The sequence below is a fragment of the Zonotrichia albicollis genome, chromosome Z, assembly GCF_047830755.1.
Source record: "Zonotrichia albicollis isolate bZonAlb1 chromosome Z, bZonAlb1.hap1, whole genome shotgun sequence".
Taxonomy (NCBI): domain Eukaryota; kingdom Metazoa; phylum Chordata; class Aves; order Passeriformes; family Passerellidae; genus Zonotrichia; species Zonotrichia albicollis.
In genome coordinates, this window is record NC_133860.1 from 64,643,390 (window position 1) to 64,667,720 (window position 24,331).

A 24,331-nucleotide genomic window follows, 5' to 3' on the forward strand; every position below is an offset into this window, starting at 1 on the left:
ATGTAGGGTCCCTAGTATTTCTCCCAAGGTATTCTTGAATTCTCCCCTTTTCCTCCCCAGTGTTTTGTTCGAGATCTCTTCTGAATCTCTCTGGATTCTATCAAGTTTCCTTAGCCTCTCCTCATAATCTCTTTGTCTGGGTTACCTCCTGTAGGTACCTTCTGTATCTCTCTTGAGGCAGTGGACAATATCCATTACAGACTGCTAGCAAATGCCTGGTTCCAGTATTCAAATTCTCTCAGTATCTCACACTTGGCTCCTGCCACACTGCAATTCAGTCTGCCCTTGCTGAAATTATCTCCACACTTTCTCCATGACACTTTTACAACTTTCACAGCAGTTAACAAGCTGTTTACTTGTAAAGGGTTACCTTATCCTTCTCTACTCTTTCATAGCTAAATTTCAGCCAGGCCCCACCCATACTGCCTGACACAATCTAGCCATTACTCTATAAACCATCCTGTAACTCTTCCTATGTATTAATTTCATACAATCATCATGTTTCAGTTATCCCCATGACTTATGCAACTCAGCAGATTTCCAGCCATCCTCTTCATATTTCTCCCGTGGTTAGAACCATTGTTTCTTGGAGGCAGACTTGGGGAATGGGTTAATACAATCAATTTGCCCACAAGCTTCACCAAGCTTGTGTCTTGGAACTGTCAGCAGCAACAAATGCAATTCAGGGACCCTGAAAGCAAAGACAATGTTTAGTCTAATCTTATCACTGCACTAAACACAAGGCTCAGAGCACTGAAGTCACCACATTCTCTCTAGATTGTGCATACCTTGTTTGCAGAAGAAGCCCAAGGCTCAAGATGGGAAATCACATGCTGCAGAAAATTGGATTGTACATGGCTGTCCCTTGCAACATATGAACATTTTTTTTTTCAGCAGGACTTCTATTTGCTTCATTTCAGATCAACAACTTTGTTCAGCTGCTACGATTTCCTTCCTTCCTTTCTTCTTACCTTCTTATTTGGGTCTCCAAAAATAAGTAATAAAAGAAAGCAATATGCAGTATTTTATGTGGGATCATTGCTAATCATTAAAAAAGAAAAAAATGAATGAAAATCAGTTGAATCTCCTTTCTATTTCCTTTACCCCTTCCTCATATCAGGACTACAAACAGCTCTGCTCCAAATCTGTTTTGTTTTACCCTCTCTGCAGGGAGAGAGTACAGTGTGTGGGGTGAGGTCTTTAATGTGTGATTTAAAATTCTGTTAAGACCTTGTTTGTTTTGCTCAGGCACCAAATGAGGTACCACCCAAGGACAGCACGAACAACTTGCAGCAGCAGAGGGCCAAGTCCACCAGAGTACAGCTTAGTAGTGTAGCAGTGTCGAAATGGAATCAGAGCCTGGATAAAACATACTATTTGTGGACTCCACCAACATTGCCACATGATGTTTGTGTTGCCAGCTTGAGCCACGGCATCAAGATGAAGTGCAAAACCCAACGGGATGCTGAGGAGAAGCACACAAATGTGTCATCCTCCAAGCAGTAAGCATTTTCCTTGGAATATAGAGGAATACTTACTTCAGGTCAGGTTCTTTGAGAAGCCAAAAATGTCTGTTTTGTACCTTTGAACTTAATTCAGCCCTGTGCTTTGCATCCTGTCTCTGAAGACTTAATTTCAAAATAAGACAATAACCTGTAATCAAGTAGAGAAACCATGGTGATGACTGTACAAACCTAAATGATTTTCCAATTATGGAAGGAGCTGTGAAATGCAACCTTGGCCACTAAAGCTCTCCACACATCATACAGATGTTCACAACCTTCACCATGCTGTGAAATACTCATCAAAATAGAAGCCAAATTAACACCTCTTACAAAGACTGCAAAAAGTGACTCACCAGTGTTATGCTGTTAGCAGCAATAACTGGATTCCTTGGATCATCAGCAATATCATTCACACATGCACCCTTGTCAGGCCCTTGGAAAGGTGCACATTATCAAGGGAATTAGTCAGGGTAGAACTGAGATATATGATTTTCCAGACTCCAAATTACAACCTAGTGATTACTTTCACAACACAGTTGAGACAAATAAACACAAGTTGTTCTAAAAGGCTGCTTCAATTATTAGCTATTCATGACAATCTGAGTACACAAGGCAATCAGAGGAAAAAAAGGGAGAGGTTTATATATTTTTTTTAATAAACTTTTAATGTGCAATATAGGCATGATCACTACAAGATCTTCCACCTATACGCAATACTACACACTGTTAACACACTGCATTTCCACTGTACATTAAAAAATCTGGGAAGAATATTCCTTCACTGGAAAAATATCATACAATCACTTAAATAAACAGAGACAACATTACAGTGCAAACAAAATTCTGGTTTTATTTATTCTGCAATTATTGAGTACTTTCTAAAAGTCTTTTAGAAAAATAATAAAAAAACCTTCCCATGGAGAACCAATACGTTCTGAGATGATTTCCTCTTCCTGAACCAAGAACCTTGATCTGATCCTTGAAGCTGTAATAAGCAGTATACTCATTTGTATGATGCACATTCACATAATTTGTAGGAAACAATGGATCCCAACCCAAAATTCGCAGACAGCAATAAAATGGCACTTGCTGGCTTCATCTGATTTTTGATCAGACCCATGACAAGAAAGGTCTGGTACAATAGTTATCCCCATGAATTAAAGACAAAGTGCTTAAGGAAGCCAGACAAGGCCTTGGTTAATGATGCTATTGGTTTCTACTGGTAATTGCTGTTAGAGTAGGGGCATACTTTTTTTTTCCCTTTAAAGAAGAAAAACAGACTATGGAACAGCAATCATGCCAGATTCAGCACACAAAAGAAATAACATGTATTTCTGTCCCAAAGGGAATGATAGTTTTGCTTGAGCTCATAAAGGCCAAGACTCAGAGCAGATGTCACCTGATTCCTAATTTGTGTGAACTCTGCCACCTTCGTAAACTCCTACTCTGGTGAGAGAATATACGAACTTAAAAGTGCCTGTACGCTCTTGTCAGTTGAGTGATGTTAAGACAGTAAAGACTTTAGGGAAATAAAAAGAGCAAGCAGGTAATATGATGCCTTAAGTTTCAGCTTTCATATTTTTCAGATTCTGTGCTGTTTTAGTGTGCAGCTCTGAGCTTCATATTAGGTGTTGTCAAGTTCTCTTCACAGGGTAGATAGACAAAACAATTCCTTTTCCAGCTTGACCAAGGACAACTGTTACAAGCTCCAGGCCCAAAAAGTACAAACAATGGTGAATTGAAGAGAGAAAACAAGGAGAATGAAGTTCATAACCTCAATCTATAACTGGACAATTAACTCCAATATGCTAATGGACCAAAACGTATAAAAGTGTGACACCTTGTGACTGGTCATCCATTTTGTGACCATTTTGGGCTCATCTTGGGTGTAGCCCTGGCCAGGCTCTTACACTGCCCACGGTGTATCCTTTAAGACCTTTTAATAAATACCTACTTTATTCTTTAACTCTGTCTAGCCTCTGTTCTAGGTCAGCCTTCTAAAGGCATCAAGTACACAAAAAGGGGATATTTGTTTTCACTTGGAAAGGAATGTTGTCTCTTTGTCCTCCACTGAGCCACCCTCCTTGGTACACTGGAAAACCTATTTCAATGCAACTTCCGATTCTGGGTAAGACAGATAGTTTGACCCACTACCACTGCTGCACAAAATGACACTGGGCTCTTCACACACATATGATCAACTTCTGTTCAATCTGCATTGGAAGCCATTTAAAGAATAAGGCAGGCTTAAAAGCAAACAATATTTAGCACCAGTGAGAGTATATGGGTCATCCTTGAGGTTCTTAACAGATTAAACAATACCATGAAGAACTACTTTTACAGGCAATAAGTGGTTATTCCATCACAATTTTCAGATTTGCACTTCTTTCTAAGCATACATAAAAAAATAGTAGTAGCTAAGAAAGCTGAATTAAATAGCACACAATTTCACAGTCCTATTGCTGTCTGTAAAATACATAACCTGCATATAACCAGTTTGCTACTATACCAGCTGATGGGTTAATGCACAACATTCTAGACGTATGTGGGAGATGGCACAACATGAGGACTATAAGGCTATAGATTCCCCAGTTCCAGCTTGTGTACAATTATAATTTTTCACTTATCTCACTGAATGAGCACACACAGCATGTAAAAAATATGTCCCAAGTACATGGGCACCGAGTTGGCAGGACTAAGATACAGAGCAGCTTCCACAGTGCTTCTGGCTGACAGTGACTGAAATACAGCAGGAGGCAGGCTTCTGCTCATGGTGAAAAAGAGCACTGGCCAGAAGGTATATGCCAACAAGGCTATGGCTTAAGAATGCCTTGGTAGACCAGAAAAACAAAATTCTGCTCTACTACATATTGCAATTCTCACAGCTGCAAAAGCCATCTTGTGGAAAGCCAGTGTGATACACGTTAGCCTGCTACATCAGTAGGACAGCTGTTTGATCCAGATGAATCAGCAAGTGAAGATTTTGCCTACTAAAGCTTTATAAAAGCCTTTGACCACCCTCATGCATAAATACTAACCCACATATCAAAATTACTTATCCTAACTACTTAAAACATTATGGTGTAACTGTCCCAAACAGAATTAGCTGCCTGTACCTACAAATGAAACTTGCAAATGAAGACAGTAAACATTAAGAGATTATTGTACCAAAAAGGATAAAAATATATAACAAACTACTGTTTAATTACATCCCCTATTAATAAGTAATTGACCATGATTTGCTCTCACAAAACTATTTTAAGATTGTGTGTCTAATAGAAGTTCAATATTTGACTACCCCAAGAAACTGCATTAAAAAAATCCCAAACCCATCAAACTATGTGACCAGAGCCAGAGACTTGCTTGCTAAGCAGCTGCTTCTCAGGTCCATCAAGAACATCCTAGTGTCCCTCAGAGTAAGGTTACTCTTTCTCATGGAGAAGTTTCTCAGGGTAGCAAGAGAATACAAGTTGTTGGTTTTTTACTGCTGAGAAGTACTTGTTGATTCTTCTCAAAGCACGAAGGAAGAACTTTTGTTGGGAAGCACTTTCATTCACACATAAGGTCTGGGAAGGCTCCCTGCTCTCCTAGCATTAAAATAAGTGTTCTTCCTCTTACGCAGCAATACAATTCTACAGACATGCTGCAGCACAAATGTATCACACACACAGTCCCACAGACAACTCTGCAGAGAGCCCACATTCACAAGACTAAATGCTGCTTCTCTCCATTATACACTCAGGCTCCTAATTCTGGCGATGAATTGTGTGCAACCCAGCTTATTTCTCACCTCCCATCCACAGGAAGGGGTGAGACTAGGTTATTAGAGAGTCCGTACAGCCACAGGGTAGAGCAAGGACAAGTGTTCTGCTCCTTTGATAGGCAGCTTTTTGGTAGTGTAGTAGTGGATGACTTCAGGAACACTGTCGAATGGAGGGCTGTTCTGGCCCAGGATATATTTCTCTTTGGTTTTCGTCAGCTTCATATGCATAAAACCTTGACTGCTCCTGCAAGGAAAGCAAAGCAAAGTGTAAGTTCATGCTTGTGCATAGAGAAGAGGGGTGCAGCACAACGACAGGCTCTCCTCATGGAGGGGAAAGTAGGAGAACAAAATGCCAGTACCTCTGGGTGGCAGGCCAAGACAGTGGACTGACTGTTTCCAACTGCTAGTTGCAACCCCCATGGACAGTTCACCACAAAGGCAGCCTAAGACAGTACTTAGTTTTCAGCACTTGCGCTGCCTTGATCCACATGCATGGCTGTCTCACACAGAAAGTGATCCAGAGGTGTACCAGTAAACAATCCATTTTCTTCCCATGGCCCTTCTCTCCAGCCCCTGCAATATTTTCCTGTGAACACTTATTTTCACTATAGCCAGTCATTATATCTGGACCCAAATATCTGTGGTGTTGGCCTGTCAGAGGCCTGACGGTCCCTTCATAGGCACAAGCAGGCCATGAACCTTGCTCAGCTAGGCAAGACAAGACCTGTCCTGTTCTACCCTGCGGCTGCCTCAGGGCAGACCTCACCCATTCCACCTGGGCAGTAACTGCCCAGAACAGATCTCTGTGCATAATCTGGTGGCTTCATGTGGGAAAGCTACTCCAGGTGAGCACATTCCCAAGGTTCAAGGCATAGTACTGCTTCAGACTGTGCGCTATACTGAGCAAGGACTGCTGTCCTGTGGTCTTTCTGCAGGCACTCTTTGAGGAAGGCTCATTATTACACAGGCAGGAGAAGAGTGTCATGGAACTCATGGAATTGCCCTGCCTGCTCTTGGCAAAGCAACCCATCCAACAGAATTCCACTCTGATAGAAAGCACCCACACTGCCATGCAGCACCAGAGGTAAAGCTGGCCTCAGCTCTTCCCAGAAACGACCTTTCAGTGTCTGCTGCCTTAACATAACATATAGGCTACTTTAAAAGTGTAGAGTTCAGCTAGGGCAACACAAGTGCAAAGAACAGCTCCTACACATCAAGATGTTAAATGAGGCTTAGAAGGTTTTTACAGCTTGTTTGATGTCCCAATCCCGAACCTTCTGGCTCCAAGCCATTGTTTCTTCTAGGTGTGTCCAGGGGCAGAGACAGTAGTGTTAAAACTGGAGTTGGCCTGTGTCAGCAAAAAAACCCAATTCAAGATGACACAGAAAGCTGCAGCAGAAAAACAAAATTATGTTAAAACCAGCTTCTCTAAAATCTGCCATATTCTAGTTAGCAGGTACAAAGCTCCGTCTCTAAGTGCCTGTACCATAACCAAGCTCATATCTTTCAGATGTATTCAACAATTGCCTGATGAAGAGAAACCTGGTGCGCAGAAACTATGACAGGCACTGTAATTATGGCTCTAAATGCTTAAAGTTGTGCTTTAAATATCAATTTCTTAGTGGGAAAATATATCTTTCAAGTCATAATTAATCTCTAAATTATTTTCCTTAAATAAGAGCGACATCTTTAAATACTTATTATGAGGACAGATGTATTGCTCTCTTTCTTCAGTTGACTACGAATCTGCTTTGCCACAGAAGGACTTGAAAGTGTGCAGATACATTAATGGAATCAGGTGCATGCTAATTTCAGAAGTATGACAAGGACTTAAGAACGATCTTTTACGTGCACTTTAGTGCAGAGAAGGGAAAAGCACAAGCCTTTTTTGGAACAGGAGGACAATGCACAGAGTATGAACAAATTGCTACAAGCCATGTATTCATGACAGCTGTTGCTTCCCCAGAAAGGACCTATGTATATATTCAGGCTTGTGTAGCACATAATCACTGAGCTCGCACAAAAAGAATCCTGGAAATATATATCCTGAGAGGTGAGCCTTCTGAAAGGCCACACTGCTTGTCAGGGTGAGGGAAAAAGAATGTGAACTAAAAGTTATGAATAGCAGGCTAATGGAATGTAGACAAGGCATATACATAGCTTCTGCGCTCGGGATGGAACAAACCCAAGCAGCTGTGCAAGCTGGGGCACAACAGGCCAGAAGAGGAACTATGGTAGGGAGGACACATGGTGGGAAGGAGAATGATTCAATGGTCTGCCCATGAAGACCTACTGCAGCCCCGAGTTCCACAGCAAAGTGCAGCCAGCTGCTGGAAGACAGTGACTACTACTTCTACAGAGTGCTCGTGAGGCTGCACCCATATCTGGTGAGAGTGTCCCACGATAAAAGAGATGTCAATACTGGAGCATATCCAGAGCAGGGCTACTAAGCCTAGTCTGGGGATGGGAATATCTGACGTACAAGGATAGGCTTGAGGGAATTGTGTCTGTTTAGTCTTCAGGACAAAGAAAGGTGAGATGGAGGGTGTAAGGTTGCAATCATCCGCTGCCTAAAAGAGAGAGTTACAGAGAAAACAGAAGTTTCTCTGTCAACAAGTACAAGCTGCAAGGGAGTTCCCACTGGACAGAGGGACTTCTTCCTCATAGAAGTCCTAGAGCCCAGAAACCAGGATAAGGCAGGTCTGAAGGGTTTCATCCTCACAAGTTTTCCAAAGCACTCAGCAACCTGATAAGCATGTATTTGAGTTAGATCCCAATATTGCCGGATGGAATGCGCCTGGGCTCGTCTGGCCCTTGCTGCTGGACCAAAGGCAGCAGCTGTTGTGTTTCACCTCAGAGACACTTTTGGCTGGCTGGATGCTGTAGATAGGCACTTGGAACAGGTCCAGGCATGCAGGAACTCAGGTTTACCTCTGGTGGAAAGGCTTTAGGCGATGGTGAAGGGAAAAGGAGACGGGTTCTGCTGGAGGGTTTGATCCAGAGCTTTATTCCAGGCACACAGACCTCTGAATGTTGCAGCAGCTCCAACAGAACCACGAACCACGTGGTCAGTGTGGCTTTTTCTCCAGGGAGAGGGGGAGGGAAGGGGTAGGTATGCCACCAACCAGGTGAGGGGGGAAGGCTCAGGGGACAAGTGACACCTGGATAACCTAATGTCCCCAGGGCTGAGAGGCATCTTTTGAACTTCGACAGTCACACGATGCCCTTGCTGGAATACTGAGACTGATGGACAGCCCTCAGCAGGAGGCAAGGGGAGGGGAAGGGAGGGGGTATTGGCACACCTGGGAAAGGAACTGGGATAGCTGAAACACAGTATTACATCACACTACAACAAGCTTGGAGCAGGGGATTGGACTAGGCATCTCTAGAGATCCATTTGCAACTAGATCTCTCTAGGCAACTGGAAGGTATGTTAAACTGACTTCAAAGCTTTGCAGTGTCTCACACAAATTTTCTGTTCATAAAAGAGGAGAACTGAGAGGCAAAAAGAACATTCAGTCAATGAACTGGTTTTGCTTACTGCTAGTGTTTGCAGCCAATACCACATTGCTAGTGGTAGACCTGATTTCTATCCTGGCTACTTTTCTGGATGTTCAGAACTCTTTAAACTGAGCATTGTTGCAGGCGTACTGGAGGATGAAAGCAAAGATTATGTTTTCAAATATTTTCCTTCTTCACTCCCTTTCTACCCTCTTTTAGTTGTCCAAAAATTACACTGTTGAATGTGCTATCTGCCCTTCCCCATCTCAAATGAACTATCACAGGTTGCAATTAGACATAGCAAAACAGACAATTCCCATCTTCTATAATGTAGAACAAATTAAGCTGGAAGAAAGTCAACTCAGCACCTTGTAATCATGTCCTTGAATTAAATCCTTTCAACTGTAAACTATTCTGTGAAACTATTCACATCTACACTAAGAATCTTTCTGTGCTGTCTCACCGTCTCTATTTGTCCTCAAAATCTGTCTCACAGTTTTCTCTCTTCTGGTATGCCTGGATTCAAAGAATCAGTGCCTTTAGTGACAGGTAAGGGCAAGATGCATCTGCACTTGATTAACACCACCAATGCTGCTGGATCAGTGACTAGAATTACAGGGACCACGTGAAAAAAGAGCCTGGAAGTCTTATTCTCTCTTCCTCTCCTCCAAATGCTGATTTTAGTATGCAAAGAGATTACTGAAATTTCAGGTAATGACAGGGAAAAAAGTTCCATGGTTGAAGTAATTGTAAATAAGTTTCTGCTTAGTTTTTGAAGCACTTTTGGAGTCTACCTGAACAAGTGCCTGACTGAGTAGCCCTGGTTTTGAAATGCCTATTTTCAGCTCAGCAACAACTATTAGAACCTGCCAGGCCCAAGGTGTTCAAAGAAAAGAACCTAAACATGATCCCAAGTTCACATATGTGAACACTGGTAAGAGCCAGTGCCTTGAAGAGACAAGACCTTTACATTTACTAAGAGAAGGTGCTGGGACCTGAATTACAGCATGTGATATTGTTACTGTGTGAATTCTAAATATCATTGTGTTTTTTTTCTAATGTTGCAACAACTCTTCACCACTTTTTCATTCAATTGACAGTGACAAAACAGTGCTACTAGAGACAATATTCTACCCTTTCTTTCCTTTTTGCAACCATTCCCATGAGTTTCAAACACAGAAAAAACTGCTAATTGCTGATCCCTGCACCAAATTTCTTTGGAATTCTCAAGCACAGATGTTTACACAGACACAAACTTGATACATGACTAATAGTCAGTCACACCTTGCTTAAAATGTTTGGCAACACAACCATAATACCAAGAGACTTGGTATTGCAACCTCCCCACATATTTTCTTTCAGTTTTTAAAACCCAGTGAGGATGAGAACGGAATTGGGCAGACAGTTAATTAGAATGTGCTTTTTTGATCTTACGCAGGAAGTGTGATAAAAGCAGCTGTAATAAATATTAATTAGATATTAAACCTAGTATTTTTTCCAGGAAATATTAATGGCTTTGAAACATGATTCAGTGTTCACAATCACAAAGTTTGGCCTAGTCTTCTGAACCCTATTTTTGCTGAAGAAAGCACTGTTTTGTCAGAACAGATTTTTCTGCATTAATTTTGATGAAATGTCACTTGCATAAAGAAAAAAGCAACAACTTTGCAATATCATCAGAAAAAAATTCTAGCAATGTAGGAAATATATATTGTACTATTTCTCCACTCTAAAATAATAGAGTGGAAAAAATATTTTTTCTAAAAATATTTTTCTATTTCATAATTTTAACTTGAGTTACAGGCTGTAACTTTGAACAAAGCCTATGTACAGCAAAAAGAAAATAAAATAAAACCTCACAGCTTAATGTCTGACCAAGAAAAAAAAACCAAACCCCCCACCAAAAAAAAAAAAAACCCCAAAAAAACCCCAACAACAAAAAAACAAACCCAAAAACCACTGAAAAATCATTTACTGGAGACATTAAGAGGCTGGCCTATCAGCTGTTTTCCCTGCTTCAGATTTGCTTTTTCAAGCATATTATACACAACACCGTCATTCTACACTTGACAGGCAATGTCTTCATGATAGAATAAACATCTCTTCCTCTACAAACAAACAAGGTGTACAAGTGTTCATTTGCACCCAATGTGTGAAAACCACTACTAAGACTGAGCCCAGGCTCCATCCTCTATAACCAGTTCCCATAGGCTGCTTTGAAGGTAACGAGAATCCTCAGTTTGTTGGGCTGTCCATAGAAGTGACAGAATCCATACTTCCTGCGAACAGCCAGGACCTTATCTTCATGGTTTAGGCTAACAATAGACTAGTGTTACACTCTTAAATACTTTTATTCAATTGCTACTTTAGAGACCCATCAAAAATCCCACGACCTCTTTGTAAATTATATTGACAGGAAAAAACTTGTTATTTTTACAATATTACGAGATTTACTTCCAAGAACAAAAATCAACAGAAAGGTGCAAGTCCAGAATTTATCCAGAACCCAGAACTACTCAAAATTTATGTACTCAACTTTAGAAATCAGGACCACTTCTACAGACTGTAATGACAAAAAACCCCATAGCTTGCAGTTTCCTTTGCTATTCAGGGAAACCACATGCCTGTTTACAAATCCACAGAATCAGGATGTCAAAAGGCACCACCCTCTCTGAATTCAGCTCTGTACTTCCAGTGGCTGTGATTGTGCAGGAACTATCTGACAGATCAGAAAGCAATGCCTGTTACTGTTTTGCTCATGGACTGCACATTTAGTTAATTTGTGAGATAGTCCTTATCTAAAATTAAGAACAGCCACATTTCCCAAAACTGAAATGTGAGTCAGGAAATGAAGTGGTGTGGGCACGGGTGCACACTGCTGCAAGAGTCCTGGGAGGGGGAAATCCTGACTGAAAGGACTAGCTAGTAGAGCCCAACTGGTACTTGGTCTTTACTGACCAAGACTGAAATATGATAACCCCATCCTGAGATCCTGTTCTATTGCTATATCAGAAATGCATCTCTGTGAGCTTAACGTTATGAAGTAATTGCTGAACATCTAAAACATTTATAAGTAAGAAATGGCTCTCCCTCTTTCATTTCCACATGTACTATACCTTTTTCACCACTGTGCTTGTTAGTAAAGAACAGGTCTCAGACAAGGAATTTAAAACTAGGCATTTCAATAGCAGCCAGGAATTTCTTGTCACAGCACAGTTACCAGGAGTATGGGTCTCCAATTTTTACCCAGCCTTCTGCAATTATAATTGTGTTTAAAGAAAGAGTGGGTGGGTATGAGCAAGCCAAATATGTACAGCCCTGAAGGAATGCAGAGAAGAAGAAACACAGAACAATCCAGGGCTGATGAGGAGATTCAAGAGAATGTACAGCTGCTCCTCATGCCTTTGGGATCATTTTGTTCTGGGAAGGTAGACCATATTTTTTTCCTCTTCTGCTGTGCAGAATTTAAACAATGCTGACAAGACGGCTTAGGTCTTTGGATCCCAATCCATAGAAAGATGCTTTTAGCTTCAAACACTTGTCACTAACAATACCAATTCCTTGTTTCTAACTGAGATGGGCTACATAAATGTGTACTTCAATAAAACCTTCTCTGATGCCTGCAGAGATAGCTAATCCACATGCAATTAAATTTGACTGGGTAAACGACATCATCTCGAAACGACAAACACTGACATGAGCAACTTAAACTACCTCAATGACTGTTTTATACACAGATGCATTTCAATTTAGCAATAAAGCTATTTTCACACTCATTTCATTATATCTAGAATGATAATTTTTGGATTTTGAACCAGACAAATATCTCACAAAAATTACCCATGCAAGTCAAGCCTGTCTGACTCTTTCAATGTCCACAGAACATAAAAAAACTTCCTGCTATTGGAAAAGAATGGTCTTCAGAGATGTCTCCATTACGAAGTATTCAACTATATTAAAAGAAAATGAGCAAGTTCTACCATCTTTTCACTTTTCAAATACAGGTAATATTTGGGTAGATTCTCATTGCTGTGTTTTGGGAAACAATCTTTTGATATTAGAGAAAAGAAAACTAAAAAAATAGAGTGAAGTGGTTTCAGTTTGGTTTTTGCTTTCTGTTTTGTTTTTAGAAAAACTTGTCACATGAAATAGAAGAACAGATTTTAAATCACTGATACTTAATCTCAGTACAAAATCAGGGTGTGAGTCTTACTTTTTCCCTAAAGCAGAAATGAAACCAATTAAACCAAAAAAAAAAAAAAAAGAAGCAAGCTGACTCACACATCATGGTACTAAAGGTCCCTGAGAAGAACAAAGACACCTTATAGGCAATGGAAACATCATAGTTCTGTCCAAAGAGACTACAAAAGGATACTAAAGGCATGAATGCAGCTGTCCAAAACAGCAAAATATAATTTTAACTGTCACCTTTCCTCTGGAAGAATAACAAAAATCACTGGGCTGATGCAAGAATTAAGTGAAATACTTTTAAAAATAGGCCATATTCCAAGACTTTGAATTTAAGGGACAGTTCAGGCCTGAGGGAAAATTTATTCCAAAGCTTGTGCCATTAATGCTTCAGTGTTTGAAAATATCTAGAAGACACCTATATCGGAGTATACAGAGATCAAATAACAAAGGAGATAACAGGAACTCAACCACAATTCTAAAGCAGATGTGTTCCAGCTCAAGGCAAACTTCTGCATTACAGACAGATCCCAAAAAGAGTAGCAGAGGAATAGTGATTTGAAATACACTCCTACAAAATATTTTTCTTCTCAAGTCCTAGAATGGAATTTTAAACTTATAAAAAAAATGGATCCACTTTGGTGCTATTTATAAAAGTGTTTGTTACAACCAGGTATCACCATCATCCCAGCAGTAAAATGTATTTTTAGAACACACCTGCAAGGAAATGGCATAAAAGCCAATCTGGCAGGAGTAATGCTGGTGAAAAGGGTAAGCTGGCCTGTACCCCAGCCCTACTTGGAAGGTTGGGTTCCACATAAGACCCTATCCTGCATGAAAGAAAGAAAGGAAACATTTCTCTTTGCACCTGTACAGCCTCTACCAAGGTAAACGGGCTTCTTTTTCTCCTGCACAGAAAACCTTGACAATCTTCCTCAGCTAAAAAATGAAATGAACTCATTATCCTGTTATGGGTGGAAGAATTGGGCTAGATGATCTTTGATTCTCCCTTCCAACCCCAACAGCTCATCAATTTGTATTATGATGGGTTGAAGACATCTGTAATGTATCCTACTCAGCCTAAGCTAGGTAAGGCAGATTCAGAGCAGTGCTAAGACTAGAATACTACTAATTTCCTAATTCTGTAGATCTTTCATCCTCAATCCTGGGCTTTTTACTTCCAAGAACTGTAACAATGCTGTACAGCTTTACTCCATTAAAGCAAACAAAACAATAGGAATAAAATTCCCTAACAATACAGTTCCTTATTCAGCCAAAAGCAGAAGAAGCAGGAGGATTTCAAATTAGAACCAGGAAAAAAAAAAATAATCCAAGTTTATTTAGTTAAGTGGACACCAAATGAAGACTAGAAATCTATTAACATCCCCAGACAGGAAGATACTAATTCAGTGACTGTTACTATACATCATGCAGTCCTTCAGAGCTAGAAAAGTGCAGCAACAAACTGGATAATTTTCTCGTATAACACCAGAGAAGTTAGGCCTTATAAAGACATTTACTATGTTTTACTGAAAAGTACTTACTTCAGTGAAAGTGAATAGTCATGCTTGCTTGTTTGACTATTTCTTACAAGGTAGCTACACTCCTTACATAAACGCAACAGGTTTTCTGCATCTGTCCGACTTATTGCTCCATGATACCATCTACAAAAAAGCAAAGAGGTTAATTAACATGCATAAACATTCCCACACATTCTGCTTTAACTACATAACTTTTTAGGTGTGAATTGCTACCAACAGCACATGGATACCTTTAAAATCTAATATATTATGGATAAAAAGCTCTGGATGAAGTTATTACAAATTGTGGAGGCTTCTCGTTCCTGAAGGCTCCTGTCAGCTGAGGGGAAAACTCAGATCAGGAAACCACACAATGAGATTGGTATACATGTTTATGTAAGAAATTCCCATTTAGAGAAACACATTATAATCTGTCTTGCAAACAGATCCATGATATACAATTTGCTCTATTTCATCCCTGATAAAACTAATATCAGTTTTAAAACTAATACACAAAATAAACAACAAAAGCAAAGAAACCGAAGATCACACATGGAGAATATGGACAGTTAACAGTGGAAAAGATTTGCTAAAATAAATCTTTGTAAAACGAGAAGAGTGTGAAAATCTATTGAAAAGGCTCATTCTAAACAAAGCTGTGGCAATTCTGAGAGCTTTAGATAAATCTCTGGTGGATCTGTAGAGTGGATGTGAACAACTCAGGTTAAAAAGGAAATTGGGTGAGAGAGGTGGGTCCTTCATTGAACTTAGCCACTGCAAACAAAGAAGCTTCTCAGTGCATGCTGCTCTGTATCAGCTTTCAAAATCTGAGACTCCAGGAGTAAGCACTTTGACCCTTCCCTACGTTTCCAGAGCAATGTAACGTGTCTGGCCCTGTGTCAAATGTGATTCTGAGGAAGATGTCTCCCTCCCTGCAATTGCCAGGTGCACTTTGAAACATTATGTGACATTACCACATCTGCCTAAGCAAGAATGAACACATCAGAAGTCCTGTCTGTTCTTATCAGGAACTTGCTTTGTGTAGAAGAGTTTCATTCCATTTGTTCTTACTCTAAGAAAGATGCTCCAACTAAAAGATAGGTGACTAAAGACCAGATAAGCCTTTTTGACAGAAATCATTCCCTTAACTGCCTCTTGCTGGTGACTCCATTGTCAAATCTGATGAATATGCTAAAAAAATAAAGTTGGTGCCTGAATTAAAAATTCATTGAGTGCTTGATTAAAACCAAAGTCTGCATTAGAGGAAACTAAGGAGAGGTTATATTTGTATAGTCAAGACAGACTAGAAAGGGAGGTCCTGACAGCTTCTTCCCTTCACAAATAAGATGGAGACACAGATACAAATTATTTCAGGCAGGCTCCTCCTCATCTCCCATTGGATATTTACTGGTGAAAGATATTTCTTAACAAGGAATTTGAAGACTAGACTGCGTTCTGAGTGTGACAGAATAATATTAATACAAGTGTGAATCAAGAAATGTATTTGGGAGAATTTAAAAACTTTTCCTGTTAGCTACAATTACCTTTATTTTCTTTTCTCCCCAAAGGGCCAATAAAACAAAAGTGAAATATTACCTTACCAAAAGAAGGGAGATACTGAACTCTGATATTCAGAGAGAAATAGAAAAAGAACACAGGGCTGGTTTGAGGAAGAAAAGCCTGCTTTTAAGAGTTGAAAGTAAACAGTGGATGAGACATCTGATTCAGATGTGACGCCTGGAAGCTGTTTTGGCTACACCTGACAGTAAGCACCAGTATCCAGAAGTGTAATTGTTTGTGAGTCATATGCCCATGTAATTGGGACACTGATTGCTCCTGTTCCAGCTACCTAGTGTGATAAGCAAAGTGCGATAATCAGCTTTAAGTTCCAGAGAGATTTGCTGTTCAACGCATTGGGTCTGTTTGTCCTGGGTGTGCTCATTTTTTTTAAATGTCAGCATACAAGCATTTATGAAGAAAGGTCAAAAATTCAAACATCAGTGATGTGGTTTTAAAAAAGTGCAATGACAGCTTGTGAAAGACATCAGTGCAAAAGTATGGAATAACCTGAATGTCTTCTAAGATATCCTGGAAAACACATGCACACAATGCAAACCTGAAAGGAAAATTCTAACATAATCACACACTTTGACCCTTAACAGGATCTCCTCCCAAGTTTGTAAGTACCCTGATTGTGGTTTACAGAATGCTCTTCCTGATGTCCCTTACTTTGTCAATGGTCACGTTTCGGCCACTAAGGGGCCACAACTCCACTGAAGACAGGAGAGCAGCATCAATTATACAGTAAGTATACTAAGTTATTACAGCTTATATAATGCACAATACTACTCTATTTCTGCGTTAGAGCAAAACAGGAAACCACAAGATCTTGATTATAAGACTGGGAGGGATTCACTTTCAATAAAACAATGGAAACAGCAGAACACACTTTTTCTTTACACTGTTATTAAGGAAATAGAACAAATTACTTTGATTCCCCTGAGTGCGTGAGCTAGTAAGTTCAGAGTTACAGATTCCTCAGTCACAAGTAACTAAAAATATTTTCTTAATATACTAACTCACCTTGGTATTTCTGCGTGTTTGGGGAATATCCTAACCTACCCATCCACTTGTCAATTTGTGTGCATCCTTTTCTTTAGCTCTTGTATTCCTTTCTGCAAAAACAGACTCCACTTTTGAAGAAAAAGAAGGAAGGGGTTGGCATGTGCTGTGGAGATGTCTCACACTACTAAAATGAGTAATATGAATTATTATGAATATTCTATGGTAAAATGAATGGGGACTCTCTCATTTTATGATGCATCATTCTTAACTGCATTCGAGGTTTGATTCATCATGCTGAAGAAACAAAAAAAACCCCCTCATGTCACTGACATTTGAATAGTTAAGAAGGAAAAACTAGATCTGCAGTTTTCAATTGTAACATTTAACTGCAGTTATACTAAAAGACAGAATGACACCACAGCATATTTGTGAGTCAAACACTAGGTAACAGACACTCTCCTTCCTGCAATTATTTTTAATATATGTGGGGCTAGGCGAGTGACTTTGGCAAGCTGGAACTACCCAACTTGGAGGACCAAACCTACAGTTAAATTTACAACCTTTTAGTTATTTACCTAACAGTATCAGTGACTGATTTCACAATAATGGTTGGTACTTCCTCTACTGGAGATAAGCATACAATCAGTGAATGGGCAGATGGTTCAAAGGCTGAGGTTGATTAGATGGAACATGACAACATGTGGATGATATTATCTGTTTCAAACTTATACTTCCAAATACAGCCTGAAAAATAGAATGTCAAAGGGAAAGCAATTTCTGGAACTACCTCCTCTGAAACCCTCCTACTGAGGGTTCTAAGCAAAAGGATTCTTAATCTTTTCAATACCACTAGCATTAAGGAACAAAGTATTCTCACAAAGCACATACTCACATCCACGCTAAGTTATGCCCTCCCTCTCCAGTGCAAATAAATTCTGCCTCTAACCCAGAACGACAGTTTCTGGAGTGGACTGCCTTCAGGGATTCAAGACACAGCTTCTTCACTTAATTGCATGAATCCACTGGCTTCTAGTGACCAGGAATATCACTCTAATTTTTGTAAATGGCTCTACTTTTTCACTTTTCAGGATTTTTCTCGGTGAAGCAGGAATTCTGGCCCCTTCTCTGAGGCTCCACCTTTGATATGATACAGGACAGTGGGTCATTTCACCACATAAGCCAGTCTGTCCAAATTGTTCAAGGAAGGGCAACAATAAAGCAGGACAGAGGCCACTCTTGTGGATACCAGACAATTTACTACAGGGAATTCACCTAGAACCTGAATTAGATAGAAGTGTATCTAAATACCACTCTCAAGTTTGATAGCACAAGGGTAGAAATAACAATCTCTTATCTGAAAGCTGTTTAAGTGGTTTTATAATTCTCTGCCTGGAGGAGAATAACTGCCAGATGCAAGATGTATTAGAAACATGCTCCTCTGCAGCCACAAATATTTTTGTTTCATGTAGCTTTAAACAGAATTTGGTTCCATGTGAGATACAACTTTTTTTCCCCTAATGCAGTATAAATAACAAGGTTGAAAATGGAATAACTGAATACTTGACAGATAAAATTCACTGTTTCTGAGATGAGTTTCCTGTTTAACACTATTTTGCTCCCCCACAAAAATTACTTACAATTTGCGGGACTAGTAAGAGGAAATCTTTGGAGCTTTGGGGATACTGAGGAGGGAAGCTGGACAGTAGGATCTGGGTACTTACTGCTCCTGTAAGTGGGGAGGCAAAGAGCTAGAGAGCAATTACTGTGCTTACTTACATCTGCTTTTCCAGTTGAATAGTTGGATCTATTCTCTCTCCCAGGATCCCACAAAATTCTGGACTGCCATGTTTGATAGGTTTAAAGCCTCCTCCAGGTGCTCTTAATTGCCTGTGCTGGTCATTTGAGGGAGAAGGAGATGCTTGCCGTTTCCCACTTCCATTAAACTGGGCTGCAAGATACACAAAAATTACCTCTCCAGGCAAGGTTAGCAAGGACCAAAAGAGTTGTAGCACTTACAGAGGTTGTCACACAGAGAATAAACATATACCCATAGATGCTTTATCTACAAAGTTATAAGTATCAGGTAAAGTGTTTCTTACTATGCAGAGTACAGTCCTAAAATTCTCTTGTTTTCCCAGTAATATAATTCATGCTCTTCTAAACCTTTTTATAATAACTACTGCTTATCTTGACATGTGATACTTTGATCCTCCAGAGCTGACGCTGTTAAACAAGTAACAGTAATGAGCCTTAAGTCACCTGCCATAATTCCAAAGGAAATAAGTGAGAACATCAGTTTGCCTCAGGTTATGTGATATCATCCTGACAGTGATCTGGGGGCAAATCAGGCAGCTAACATCCATATCAGAAATACTGTCAAGCAGCAAAGAATTAACAGTGCATCCAACTCACATGCTGCTGGCACAAAGCTTTTGCTTTTAAAGTCTAGGAAACAGATGACAAAAGAAAGATATTCTTCCATCATTTCTCTCACTAACTACATTATTCCAAGAAAAGAAATACAACTTATTTTGCAAAGCTGTAATTTATTAGAGCAGTGCAACACCCGTAGCTAAGCACATACTACTGATGTCAGCATTCTCATTCTACACTTACAGATTCCACACAGCTACAATTAAAAAAAAACATACTAAAGGACAGAATGTTGACAGAAACAGTGAAAGAATCTACCCACACCATATTCTTGACTCTTATTGCCTTCTATGATTTGCTGCTTCATCAAAAATTAACATTCCCAGCTGCAAATGATTGTGTATTAAGGCCATCTAGTGAGGACCAGGCAGAGAACCTTGACTGTGTCAGGAGGTAAAAAGCACAAGCACAAACAGGTCCATCAGCCCCTGTGTGAGTTTCAACAGCAATACTGGAGAAAAACATTACAAGGAAAACTGAAGGAACTCCCTGCAACACTTATAGGCCTCATGCACTTAAAAGTGAACTTACTATAACAAACAGCCAAGTAGGCATGTGGCTGACAGTATTAGGTGTTTTAAAGCAGGCAGCTGCAATGTTCAAGTTCAAAATGATAATGCACAGAGACATGTTGGATGAGGAAAATGTTTTGGAGCTGATTTTTAAAAGTTTGTTTATGCTTTTGTCATGAAGCTTAGGACACTTCCACATCGCCCCTCTACTCAGAGAAAGTAGGCACAATTTTTTTATTGTAAAATTTAGGCAAACGTATTCGATCACATTCCTAAGTATACACAGTGGAAATATGCTGATTCTTTCTTAATATAAACTCGAGATTTAACCTCATTACTGGATAATGAAAGCTGATTAGCATAACAAGGAGAAACACTGCATGTGGATACCTGCCCGTGACATATACAAGCAGTATCATTACTTTAAGAAAAACACCTGGATGTAACTTGGGTACTCTCTGAAACCCAGTGAGCTTATTGTCACCTTCTGAACAAGGAACACCTTTCAGATGCCAAAAAACTCCGTTCACATAACAAACTCAGTTCTGACTATTAACAACTTGTGATTTTAACACAGAATGGCTTGAGCTGAAAGTGATATTAATGATTATCTAGTCGCAAAACCCTAAGAGCAAAGAGATGCCACCACAGGCAGTGATTTTGTCCACTAAACCACATTATTCAAAGCCCCATCCAACCTGGCTTTGAACAGTTCCAGGGAAGGACCATCCACAATTCACACACAGCAACCTGCTCCATTGCTTCATCATCTTTGACTAAACAGTTTCTTCCTAACATCTAATCTAAATGCCTCCTCTTTTAGTTTAAAAATGTTCCCACTTTTTTTATCTTTATATGCTTGTGTGGAAAGTCACTAACATGATGATAAGACACAGGAACTATTCTCCAAAACAGGACAAAGTCAAATTTCAGATGCTTTTGAATGTTGGGGCTTTTATCTCTGTTTGAAAAGTTCAGACATGTGTCTGGACTTCTGGCTTCCCCCCCCCCCCCCAGGAAGATGCAGTCTTGAAGGGCTATCCAAGCAGGTTAAAGTGACAAGTGTGATAGTCAGTCAGGTACCTCCCCACCCTGTAATGTGAATTTTGGCTGCTATGAATCCTCTCTTAAATAGACCTAAGTATATCCAGCCACTGCAGTTATGGAATAGACTGCAATACTTTACTTCCACACTCCTCATGTGGCCTCTCTTCCACTGCCCTGTAATTCCTGCCCTACCCCTGTGACAGTGGCATGCCAGAATTCCCTTGCTTTAGGTCACTCAGGGTCCTAGGCAGCATCTTCCATTCAACAGCAGAAGAAGCCAGAAAAAGTTTGGCATTTATAAGTCCTTCTTCCATGAACCCATGATCAGTGCTGGAAATTGCTACCAAATGGCCCTCTTGACCATTGAGACCCTCTTTGTAAGTGAGGGTCACACATTTTGTAACGCAATACTAAGACAGGCTTTACAGACTTCACAAGCATTTCCTTTACCCAATGTTTTCTGTGCCCACACAACACTTTGAAGAGCACAGATTTCTCACAAACTCAGTGGAAGCCAGTCTCAGTGAGACATTCTTCAACAGGTGCTCTGGTGCTCATGCTATCTTCTATCTATCTATCCAGTGGGCTCTCCCTGGTGTTATCTCTTTTTCCAGTCAGACTTGTGTACCTGGAAGCTACTTTGTTCCTGTTGCTTTGCCAGCCTCAGCTCTTCTGGGCAAACCAGTCTGCCCAGCTCAGTGGGAGTTCTAACAAGACCTGCTCGCTTCCCATAAAAGCCATCAAAAACACATTTTAGCTTCAGCTGAACAGCCTCCAATAAAACAACCCCAAAATTGTTTGTAAAAGAACTCCAGCTGCAGACAGTCAAAATGCGGCATTCCAGCTCTGCTACACAGAGATGAATCTTTTAGCACAGCAAAATCCATAGGCTATGTACATCTTGCTGCATCCACAATGCCAGCATGACACCAGCCTCAGCCTCATCCTTAGGAGCACAGACACACTGCCCTCAGCCTCAGCACACTTCGTAGCTTGTGCACACTTTCATTCTGACAAATCTCAAAGTCCAGGCTGGAGACAAAAAGGTTTTAGCTATGCTTCAGCAACAAATCTTGAAATCGTGGCAGAAGAACAATTTTTTTCCTTCAAAGACTTGCATGAGTAATTAGGTTCATGATAATTCTAGTGTTGCTGGTGATTTTGTTTTGTTTCTACAGTCTATCACATGACAAATCAAAAACATTTGCTTCATAAGACTCTGAGTCTGCAACTCTCATCACAAATGTATGTTGTTTCCTCCAGATGAATTTCACAAAATAGGAAAGTTTCAGCAGAGGATCCCTCCAGGATCTCCACAGTTCCACAGAATTGGAAGATGGTAATGGTGGGCCTGTAAATGGGACTTACCCATTGCTAGAATTTTTAATAGTTAGACCAACACTGCACTTTTCAGAAAAATCCACCTCAGCTAAGAACTGAAAAACGCCTTTCCAGATCTATACTATGGAACCACCAACTAAGTCAGAAGAGCACTTCATACATCTCAGCAGGGGATCAACACTTCTCCATTGCAAACTTTCCACCATTTCAAACTTCAGAGCTGGACCTCTTCATTCCTTATTTTAAACATTTACTACTCCTAGGACCAAGATGATTTCTAGAGACACTAGATGAAACAGCAGCTTGCAATCAGGCTTGTGGCCAATCCTTAGACATTTCTTTGTGACAAAAGAAATTCTTGTACCTAAAATAACCTTGTACCTAAAACAAATTAATCTATAATGAATGGCAGCCGTAATGAGAGAAATCCAATTAATCTCAAAAAGTGTTTACTCTTCTTATTTTAAATAACAATTCTCTATGCTGAGCCTGTAAGTAAACCAATCATATCATAATACCATTTAATTAAACCTGTCCTCAGTCTATTAATTCAGTAAAGCAATATTTTGCTCCGTGTGCTTTTGTAACTGCATAGTACTTGAAAGAATATTTACACATAAGCCAATCATAAAATCTTGTATTGGACTGACCTTGTTAATTTACACTTACATATAAAAACTGAAAAGTAGATATAAAGAAAAAAAAACCAAACAAAAACTAAGATTCTTTATTTTAAAACAACTCAGAAAAACCCTATTTCAGAATTTACCTCATAAAGACCAAAGAAGTGGACACAAAGATGAATACAGAGGTTAAGACAAGATCCAAATTAATTAAAACTCATAGATTTCATATAATATGACCAATGCATGAAGGACAATAATTTACATATGCCCATATATGACTCTTTAGACCTAACTTTTAAAATCCAGTCTCTGTAGCTGCTCTATTACTATTTGAAAAATTTGGGAAATGTGATCTCACTGGAGACAGATGCATACTGGTCCACAACTTGCATCTCAGCATCATTAAGCAGTGAAGTTGCTGGTTTTTGAAAGAAAAATTATTTCTGGGGAGCACACAATCACTGACCTTGTGTGGGAAGTTATGTGATCAGATCAGGTTGTTTATGCAGTCATTTCTTCCCACAGGATGAAAAAAAACCTGAATATGGAGACTGCAAGAGCTCCTTGAATAACTGTTTCCAATACTTGACTGTTCTTGCAGATAAAAAACCAACTTGAGTCAGAACCTCTACTGATTCATCTTATGTCTCATCTTCCCATCACACACCTGCTCATTTGTGAAGAAAATGGCTCCATCTTATAGAGGATCTCCTCACAGGCATTAGAAAGTTCCCACTATGTCCCACCCAAAGCTTTCTCTTCTCCAGGCTAAGCAAGCCCAGGTCTCTCAGCATCTCTTTACATGTGCTGTCATGTGCTCAGTTTCTTGTCATTTTGTTGGCTCTGTGCTAACAAAAACGTTTATCAACATCCCTCTTATATCAGAATTCTACCGCATTATGCATAGCTCAAGAAATATGAAGTAAAGAGGAACAGTCACTTTGCTTCATCCACTAGCTTGCTCCTATTTGCACAGGCTAGCATGCTACTAGCCTTCATCATGGTGAGGAGTATTGCTAGCCACATTTAGTCCACTTCCCCTAGGACTGTTTAAGCCCCTTCTAGCAAAGCTGTAGACCAGCAAGTCAACCACATCTAGGTCCATATCATTGCAGGGGCTTAGTTTGCTCCAGATGCAAGTCTTTAGGTCTGTTCTCATTAGGTTCTGTAAGCTTGTTGTCAGTCCATTTCTCCAGCCTGTTCAAGTCCCTCAGAATGGCAGCTTTGTACGTACCCTCCCCTCCCTTGGCTGTTATTCCAAGCTTGATAAGGGGCATTTCCTCTCCTTCTGCTCTTGGTTACTAATAACTATGCTAAACAGTGAGACAGA

The 24,331-nt window shown here is 39.9% G+C and overlaps 1 protein-coding gene across 1 annotated transcript in view; it reads right to left on the reverse strand.

Moving 5' to 3' along the window:
- Nucleotides 1-2,329: 2,329 nt before the first annotated feature.
- The window catches only part of SHB (SH2 domain containing adaptor protein B), a 67,374-nt gene continuing 45,372 nt past the window's right edge, over nucleotides 2,330-24,331 (reverse strand). Inside the window, exons 4-6 of the mRNA XM_005486291.4 lie at nucleotides 18,819-18,990; nucleotides 14,502-14,621; nucleotides 2,330-5,512 (exon numbers count right to left, since the gene is read on the reverse strand). Coding sequence (XP_005486348.2) covers nucleotides 5,329-5,512; nucleotides 14,502-14,621; nucleotides 18,819-18,990 — 476 coding nt within the window. The 3' untranslated portion in view covers nucleotides 2,330-5,328. The remainder of the gene's footprint in view (nucleotides 5,513-14,501; nucleotides 14,622-18,818; nucleotides 18,991-24,331) is intronic.